Raw genomic sequence first — 10,098 nt, forward strand, 5'->3', positions numbered from 1 at the left:
GGAAATTGCCGATAAAGATATGAGTTGAAGTCACCGGTCCGCTTAAATCGTTGCACGTTTTCTTTGTCTGCTTAAGATCGCTCTTCCAACAACTATACAAACCATTGCACCGGAATTTACCTTGAGTCTCATGAAACCAGGCGAGTTAATGCAGGACTGCAGACTACAGACCCGGATTAAAAATTATGTGGGCGCCATTACCATTCTTTGTGTAATGTAGTGTTCTCCTGCTGCTGAATATACAGAGGAATGTTACTTCGACAAACGGATGGGACAAAAAGAACCCAATACCATCAACTGATAATAAAATACACGTCGAAAGAGTCCATTCATCGTTTGTTGTTAGTTCTAATAAAAACAGGCTTCAAGGCATGGACCTTGGAACGAAGCATTCATGAATTTGATTTCCGGGGCCAGGCCCGTCGAGAGTGACTTATTATTTCCGAACAGGGGATTTGAAAGCCTCGAGATTGCACCCAGATCAGGCATTCGATAGAGCCAAATGGCGAAGCCGATCACGACGACCCGACCCCGCTTGTGAACGGGACAAAGGCTGAAGAAAAAGAAGAAAAAGAAGAAGAGGAGGTTTCCTTATGAAGATAGATACTCAAAAAGTTGAGCCCTTAAATATGATATTTCTCATCTGGAAGTCCCTGAATTGGTTATGACTAAAAATTCCCACCGCTCTTGTATGCTGAGTGTACTTGACATGTTGGAGAGGCCAACGTAAATATTTTGCAAAGCTTTTTTTGTACGCAGATTAAAGTGTGTCAGGAGTGCCCATGAATTTCACCTATTCCCCCGTCGAGAGAATAGGAGGGAGGGGTGACTCCTTCGGGTCCAGGAATTGAAGAAACAAAATTAAATTAATTTGGAAACTTCAGGGGTCCTGCAAAATTTTTACCCCGGTTTACGTATGAATTATAATAGATTTCGGCTAATTTTGTTAAGCATGAAAAGCTTATATCAAAGCAAAGTAATGTCGTTGCCTAATTAGAACATGAAGATACAAACATGGATCATTCCATTCAGTCGAGGTAATAAAAGATTCCTCAATTTCTTTTTTCGACTTTCTCCAAGCTGCTGTCATTAATTTTCCATATCCTAGCGTCGGAGCAAAGTTGTGGGAGACTTCATAAGAGTTATATAGAATTCGACAGATCAGATCCTTGTTATATATAGTGCACAAATGAATGATAGACGGTATAAGGCCCGAGTCTGAGAAAAGGCCGAAACACAACAGCGGAATGACTGACTTCATTACACCGACTTGTATGAAGTAATATTCAACAAGTCCGATGCGCAATGCGACACGACAAGAAAGTGCCTGGTTCCTGGTTCGCGAAAAGCTATGACGAAAAATTAACACCTAGCCGAGACTGGCTGCATGCATTTAGAAAACGCCACCCTGGCTTGAGTTTGCGCCGCCCTGTGCAAACTTCAATTGGTCGTGCCGTAGCTTTCAATAAGCCAGTCGTAAACGCTTTTTTGACACTTGCGAAAAGGTGCGCAATTCACATCAGCATAATGATGTGTGGAATATGGATGAAACGGGACTGTCTACTGTCACAAAACCAAATTCGTTGTAGCATCTAAAGATACCAAATGTGTTGGCGCAATAAGTTGTGGTGAACGCGGTACGAATGTGACAATGGCACTCGCGGTGTCAGCTGCATGCGATCGAATCCTGCCATTCTTCATTTATCCACGAGCAAAATTCCAGAATAAGTTTTTACTACACGGCTTACACCTAGGGAAGCTAGGGATATTTACGGACACTGCCTGCAGGTTTTGGTGAGGAGGATGACGAAACCTCTATACACGCCGAGGCATCTGGGAGAACACTTAATACCAGATGCAAAGCTAAAAGATCTGGAAGTAGGGAACATACTAAAGTTCCTAACGGTTATAGACCTGCTTGAGATACTATGATCAATAGGTACACTATAACCAGTAAAAGGGGCACAATAGTTCTTCAAGGACGCGGTGCGACTTTCCCTTAACAGAATAATATAATACTACACGGCACTGCGAATGCAAGAGGAGTAGCAAACGGGTCGAGATGACAGACTAACGGCACGTTCTTCGAATGGCTGCACTGAAAAAAATTTGCTCATCATGGATAATCACGAATCTTACATGATAATTGGTGCATTAGACTTTTGTAAGGAGAATAATTTTGAAGTGTTAACTCTACCTCCGCACCACAGCCATGGCAGCCTCTCGATAGCGGAGTATTTGGGCTTCTCAAAACCTATTTTGACCATTCGTACAACTCGTGGATGTTAAACCGGCCTAATACTATCGACCTCATAGCTGAAGTGGTCGCTGGGCGGTCGTTTAAAGGTGCTTTCAGCATGAATATTGTCGCTGGATTCAGATCAAGTGACATTTTTTCGAAAGATTATTTCATGTCGGCATTTGTAACTGACCGACCGTACGTGGACGAAGCTGATGAAGACGGTGGTCCATGGTATACCCACCAAGAGCCCCGTCGATTAACTCTCGACCAATTAATTTCAATTGAAGATATTCGGGCATTTCCCAAAGCTCAACTACGGAAACCATCGAATCGAGGTCGGAAGTGACGTACAGCTGCACTTCTTACGAATTCGGTGATGCTGGAGTCATTATGAGCTGAACAAGCCGCTGCAACTAAAAAAAATCAACCGCCGAAGCCAAGAAAAAATCAGTAGCTGAAAAAAGAGAAGAGAGAAAGGCAGCAAAGCAACAGATACTTATAGAAAAAGAGAAGCAAAAGGAATTAAAAAAAATACGCCAAGGCGCAAACGTGCTCGTCTTAGAGCTAACCAAGAACACTTCGACGCCTACGAAGACATCGAAGAAGTTCGGAAGAACCAAATCAAACGTAATTGCTGAAAAATGACTTTTTTTCCAACAGTTTTATTCTTTTGTGTATCATTTGCTTCTTTAGTAATTTCGTACCTGAATAGCGACAATGGATATCCTTTATTTTTTTGTGTTCCTATTTTTTTATTGCAGTATTCATACTTTTGAAATAAAAGTTGAGGCGTTAATTTTCTAAACTTGTCCATTATTTTATTTCATCTCGAATATAGTGACTGATCGTGCCCCAAAAATTTTCAAAATCACAAAAAATTACTTTTGCCTTATTGGATTTAGCTTGCAAAATATTGAGCTAGACATAAAGTCAGTATGACCAAAATGTTGCGAGATATGTTACCTTTCCAACGCATGTTTATACGTCGAAATCAGTGCACACCTTCGGCCGAGCTCTCTAAAAAAAAACCGATGTATTTGACCCCACTTTACTCTAGTAGTAAAATTCACCGCTCCTACATGGGTGAGAGTTTCAGTGTTTTCGGGGTGCTTGACGCAAGAATGTCCATTTCCTTCCGAAAATTAGGTGTTTGTTGAGTCCTTGCTGTTACCAGGCGTTTTTAGGGTGTTGGTACCGTGAGACCTTTCTGTATTTCGGCAATACGATCAGTTATCGTCGGATCTATATGACCATTTTTAGACAACTTTTTGGTTTAGTCCAGGACAATTGTCTATCGGGAACTCAGCTTTGGAGTTAGCTCAATCGAAAACAAATGTTTACGATTATCAGTCTTTCTTGAGAATGGATAACTAACATTGTCAGTTGCTTGTAGCTGTGTCGCGGAAATAACACACTACAAACGTTATAGTACTAAAATGATCCTTCCCCCATTCTTTATATTAAAGAAGTTCACAGACCACTCCTCTTTGTTCCTATTATGGAGACCGACACACGAGACATACAACGTCCAGCGCTCTATACAATGCTTTATGCAGGGGGGGGTGGGTCTTCTCCGGGTTGATTTTGATCTTCCACTTCTTGAAGTATTCCAACGTACCTGTTTCGAAATATGGATGATGCATGTGTTGTCCGCGAATAAGGAGATCCCTGTGAGGCGGTTGAATTGTCTTGGCATGTCCGCCGTGTATACTATGTATAACAGTGGTGATAGCGGTGATCCTTGGGGTACTCCTGCCTCTCAGAAAGAAGGATTTCTGTTGATTGGTGCTACTCCAATGCCACCCTGAAACTTCGATCTGTAATAAACGATTCGATTAGTCTTATCAGTGAATGAGATATTTTAAATTTCTCCAGTTTGGCTATGAGGCCTGCGTGCCAGACTTTATCGAAAGCTTTCGATATGTCGAACATGATTAGTTCGGTCGATTTCCACTTGTTTAATCCACTGCGAATGTGCTGGACTACTCTGGCCAGTTGTAGCTCGCATGAATGCTCTCGTTGAAATCCGTATTGTTCCTCTGGGATGATGTTGCGCGCGGTGAGTTGATCCTGCAGTCTGCTCCGTATTATCCTTTCTGCAATTTTTCCTATTGTTGGAAGTAAGCTGATGGGTCTCCAGTTCTGTGGGAAGAATGGATTCTTTCCCGGTTTCGGCAGAAGGATGATGATGGACTTTTTCCATGCTTTTGGATATATTCTGAGACGAAGTACTGCATTTATTACTGCGGTGATTGATTCGGCGATGTTATTCGGTGCGTTCTTGATGCACTCGTTTGTAAGCATATCCCAGTCTGGGGCTTTTTTGCTGCTTAGTCCATGGATGATGGTTTGGACTTCTAGTTGGTCTGTTTGCAGTTCCAAGTCTTCTCTTTGTGTTGAGTCTTTTCGTTTCTGACTCGTATTCTTTCTTTCCGTTTCTGACTCGTATTCTTCTTCTGATTCATCGTCCGATGTGGTGTTTTCCCTGAACTGGAACTCGAGTGAGTCCGCGAAAGTTTCGGCCTTTCCCTCCTTGTAGAATTCAAGGCCATTGGGACCACGAATTGTAGGCATTCGCCTTCTCGAGCCTTTTTTGAAGCATTTGGTGAGCCGCCAGAAGTTGTTGTTTCCTGGCTCTAAGTTTTGGAGGAAGTATTCCCATTGTTCGTTCCTGAATCGGTCGATGTCTTCTCTGATGACGTTGGTGAGCCGATTCGCTTCTCTTTTCAGATTGGGATCTAACTGCTCGCAGTTATGGCACTGCGATTGCGAATTTCTCGGTTTTTGTGACTCGATTTGCACAATCAGGTGGCAAATCGACTTCACATTGTAGATGCCGGTTTCATTTTTCGGCATTAAAACTTTCAATAGCCTGGAGGGTCCGTTTTTCATTTTTATGAAAAAGCACTCGATTGGATGGAAGCCCTGGTCCTCAAGGTCTTCTTTCACATCCTCGGGCGCTATTCCCTCGAGCCCCCGGATTATTACATTAACGTTCTTCTCTTCTGGGAGAAGATATGTGTGGAATTGGATTCCACTTTCCCTAAAAAATTTCGTGAGCTTCCGGTGGTCACTCGGCTTGTCTGGAGTTATCCTTACTCCCAGGTGTATGCTCCTAGCCTGAAGGATATTGATTTTTCTCTTCCTTAGCTCCTTTTCTATCGCGGGCCATTTTGACGGCTGCCGTAAAATTACGGGTACTGTACCTTTTTCAACTTCATTAGCCTTAGGACTTTTCTGTCCTGTGGACTTAGATTGTTTTTCTGGTGACTTGGGTTTCACTACTTTTTTGAATATGGGCGGCAGAGTCGACACTGGTTTCGGTGGCGGCAGAGGTGGAAAGTCCACATCTTCCTCCTCTTCGGTGGCGGTGTTGTCCGTGTTGTCAGTGGACATCTCCTGTTCCGATGAGGAGTTACTCTCTGAGTCTGACATTTGTGGACTCTCGATCCGTAATCTGTTCCCGTTTTCTTTTTTTTTGGGGTTTTGCAGGTCGAGAGACTCCTGCAAACTCTTGATAAGGGCTGTCAGACCCTTGTTCTGCTTTCTCTGCTCTTCTATTTCTTTTTTAACAGCAGCTAGCTGCTTCGTTATTTCGTCCAGACTTCGTTGCAAGCTGGCGATCAAACTATTCTCTTGGATTTAGTCCGATAATAATCGGACCTCTGGGGCTTCCTGGGCCCCGTGTCTCCATTTCGATTTCTGCTTCGGCTGAAAATCTATTCAAAAAACAATTTTTTATTCACAAAGAACTTAACACTAATCACACTTATTACTAAAAGTTATCCACTGCTGTAAAAAGGAAATAAATTTGTTATTTAAAAAATCTCGTAAAATTTTGTAACGTACCAATTTGCTGCTGTCCAAAGACGTCTGCTTCGCTCGGCTGCTCTCTCGAGATCAGTGATCTGCCCAGAACTGAGCGATTTAAATACCTCGGGTCAATGCTATCAACCAATGGAGTACTGCATTATGAAATTGCTTCACGCATTAACGCAATTTGGATGGAGTGGCGTTCCACAACTGGTGTTCTATGTGATCGACGTATCAACGAATGTCTCAAATCTAAAATTTACCGCAATGTCGTCCGTCCAGTCGCTCTCTATGGTTGTGAGTGTTGGCCGACTATAATAAGGGACAATGAGCAGTGTCTTGTGGTAATGGAGACGAAAATGTTGCGTTGGACTAGTGGCGCGACACGTTTTGATCATATCCGAAATGAGGATATCCGCGATCGATATGGGGTTTCACCGATCGTGGAAAAACTGCGAGAGAGGCGTTTTCGATGGTATGGTCATGTAATTCGCTCTGATGAAAATTCATTTGCCAAGATTGGTCTGAACATCGAAGTCGATGGTAAGCCACCAGAAGGACGGTCGGGACAACGGTGGCTTGATAAGCTGGATAGGGAGTTGAAGGTTTCGCGATTGCATCCAGATCAGGCATTTGATAGAACCAAATGGCGAAACCAATCACGGACGAACCAACCCCGCTTGTGGACGGCACAAAGGATGAAGAAAAAGAAGAAGTTCACAACCATATTATTCTAGAAATGCAATACATTCCATTTTGAGCTAGTTTGAAAATATTTCAATGACAACGTGAATCGTTATAAATAAAAGTCAAGCCAGTTACAATACGAAAAAGTATCACTTTATTATAGTAAAATTTCACGTTGTTTTTGAAAATATAATAGTGCTATCTTACACGCTACAACAATAAATTGATAATTGTCTTATGTTATTAGTTAATTAGTTACGATGAAAATCGGAGAGCAAAATTTCAATTCAGTATTTCTTTTTTTTCTTTTTGATTTTGGCCTTGCAAACATATGATTTTAGCAAAAATATCTCTTCCGTTTTCTTATGCGAATTTTATAAAACCCAAATGGTGAATGATACTCATAAAATATTTAACACATTTTTTTTTTTTGGAATCGGTTTCAAGCTTATATTATATCCGAAAAATTATGTCAATCACATACGAATCATGCACGATTAAAAATCTAAATATGAAAGTGGTTTTTTGTTTGTTTGTTAGTTTTTTTTTTGTTGACAAAGTGAAAGTCCGTGGGGAATTATGAGTTCAGATATCTCTAAGTAGTCTTGTTAGAGAGGATAAAATCTATTAAAGGGAGACGAGAATTGTTCTGAGGATGTGGAGGACACGACGACATAAAAAACATAAACCTTGGAAAGTAGCACTATTTGAAAAAAAGTGATGAATTGATTAACTTCTTTATAAGACAATCGCATCCATACTATCCTTGGGGCTCCAGAGAATAAGGAAGTGTAACCCGATTTAACTAAAAAATTATCGAAGTGCGATCGCTTCTTAAAATGTTTTTCTGCCATCACAATCCAGCCTAATTCAGGAGCTCTAACTGGGATTTGGGTAGGAAAATCCAGCAATGTAGACAAATAAACACACCCCGAGTAAAAACTTGGTGAAAAATAGTGAAAAACCAAAACAAATGGGATAAAAATATGAATTAGATGCAGATAGCTGCTCATCGGAGGTTTTTCCTTTATCCTTACAGATGAAAATATGTTCTGGTGTTATCATGATTTGTGATTTTCGCGATATTTTTGTTTTTTAAAGAAAAGTACATACAAATACGATTTGGTGTGGGAATACATATTGTTCAAACAAACAGGGGAATCGTAGTCACGTTATTGCCATGGTATCTATGCCATCACACGAGGCGTCTTATTATTTTAACTTACGGTAAATCGTGCGTTTCGTTACGCGTCCACAAAACATTCCAACGATGAACACAATACCAATAAAGGACATCAAAACGAGCAGGAAGTATTTTTTGGATGGCGATGCAGCAACTTGTGAGAACAATTGACCCATGTCTTCCGGTGGTGATGCCAAGAGCTAAATGGTTCAATTAGTTGCCGTTAACATCATGCAATTGGACAGCGTTCAGGGGTTTTATACTCACCGTTTCTGCGTTTCGGAACATTTCCATCCGTTTGGTAAGTTTGACTCGACAATCCTCTTCCATTGCCTTCGACTCGTCTTTGAGGATGACTTGAAGACATTGAAGCTCTGTTAAAATAAAACACGTCGCAAGGTCAACACTCTCAACATAACAATAAGAACTGAATTGTACTCACGTCGTCCATTGCCACTTCGAACTTTAGAGCAATATCGAAGAAGATCAACGGTGCATGCTCTCAACAGTAATGGGTCGACTTGAATATCCGCTTTTGCTTCTTGAATCAAGGTTGCAACTTCGATCCGGCACTCTTTACTAACGATTTTCTGATTCAAGAATGCATTTTTCAGGCATTCCTCCACTTCACCATCGTCCTCAATTTTATCAACATTTTTCCCACACAATACTTTGATCTCCGATTTACACAATGTTTGCAAAAGAGGGTTTAGTTTGTAGTTCAAAGCTTGTTCGGAGAGGACAATTACCATTTGCTTCTCGCATTCGTGATCCAGCTTTGATTCACGGAATTTGTTTTTCAAGCAGTTGATCATCTATAAAGAGAATAAAGAAGAGATTTGATGAGGTTTTACCGAGCAAAAGTGATTATTTTAATGATTCCAGTTGGACTAAGGGACAAGTGATAACGATGCGGCAATAAGTTGCCTATAATGCGAGTGTGAGACAAGCTCAATTCCTGTATCGATTTCCTCTGTGTTTTGCATTTCTTCTTTCGAGTCGAATAGATGCCAACTCAATTTACCTAAGGATTCTGATTAAAATTCACTAAAACCTCAAATGTACACGTTTTACGGAGAATCGACCCCGCAGCCTTTATAGTGTAAATTCAACAGCTACCAGGCTGAAGTATATAAAAGACAGCGGATCTCGTGCAGGTAACCCCGCGTCCCTGGTCTCACACGCCCAACGTGCCACTGCCCAAGAGTTGATTGACGCTCTGAAAGCGCGTGTTGTTCATTTTGTTAAGCTTGCGCGAATCCCCATCTTTGACTATTTTTCAGGATCCGGTGCACCGGCAAGGACACGTGAATTTTTATGAAATGACACGTTAGGGATCGAACTGCTCAAAGGACTCTCCCCCTCTACATTCCCGATCCTGGCTAGCACAGAGGTATGCCAGCACGTGTCGAAAGAGCACTTGGATGGATCTTCAATATTTGCGTGCGGAGCTTCACGGTTAATTTAGCCAATTTTTTTATATGTTTGGGATAGCTCTTCTCTCTTGGTCGTCTTGGGCACAAATCCAATTATTTCACATTACGAACATTACTTATCACAAGAATAATACCATCATCACTTCTCTGCTAGGTGGTGATGATGTTTGGATCGCGATCGGTGATGATAATGTGATATTACACTTCAAGGTGATATCACTCACGCATCACCTACCCATCTCTATTGTATCGAAGCTTGTAAGCAGATGTTGAGCTTAAATTTCAGTGGAGCTGCACTTGGATGCTGGCGGGCCTTCACCATTAACTTTTTGCCATTTTTTAGTTCTTGGTATAGCTTTGCTCTCATGATTGGCTGTAGCTATTCAGTATGGTAACAACAATCATTATGATGTCCCGGGACGATTTTGAATAGTTGATTTTGTAGTTTTAGGATTGCATGAATTCATTTCATTCAGACATGAATTCTGAAGTGTCAGCTGAGTTAACACGTGATTTGACCTGGTATTTAATAGTCTCCATGTATGCCAAATGAATGAGATGTATCTATGTCAAATTTTGCCAAACGATTGTCATTTTGTTAATATATAGTTGTTCTGGAGTACTGGTCATATGTATAATCTTATCTCAAAGCATTTGTTGTGACAAATATATTTAAGCAGAAGATTTCCATTGAGTGCAATAACTACATTAAAAAGTAAGAGTACCACTCAAGGCAA

General features: G+C 41.1%; 1 protein-coding gene across 2 annotated transcripts in view; it reads right to left on the reverse strand.

The window, feature by feature from the left end:
* Positions 1–6,873: 6,873 nt before the first annotated feature.
* The window catches only part of LOC119647440 (Golgi apparatus protein 1), a 62,806-nt gene continuing 59,581 nt past the window's right edge, over positions 6,874–10,098 (reverse strand). For both annotated transcript variants that reach the window (XM_038048360.1, XM_038048359.1), the window contains exons 7-9: positions 8,368–8,740; positions 8,193–8,299; positions 6,874–8,125 (exon numbers count right to left, since the gene is read on the reverse strand). In XM_038048360.1, the coding sequence (XP_037904288.1) occupies positions 7,955–8,125; positions 8,193–8,299; positions 8,368–8,740 (651 nt within the window). In that variant the 3' untranslated portion in view covers positions 6,874–7,954. The remainder of the gene's footprint in view (positions 8,126–8,192; positions 8,300–8,367; positions 8,741–10,098) is intronic.

This window comes from Hermetia illucens, chromosome 2 (genome assembly GCF_905115235.1).
Source record: "Hermetia illucens chromosome 2, iHerIll2.2.curated.20191125, whole genome shotgun sequence".
Taxonomy (NCBI): domain Eukaryota; kingdom Metazoa; phylum Arthropoda; class Insecta; order Diptera; family Stratiomyidae; genus Hermetia; species Hermetia illucens.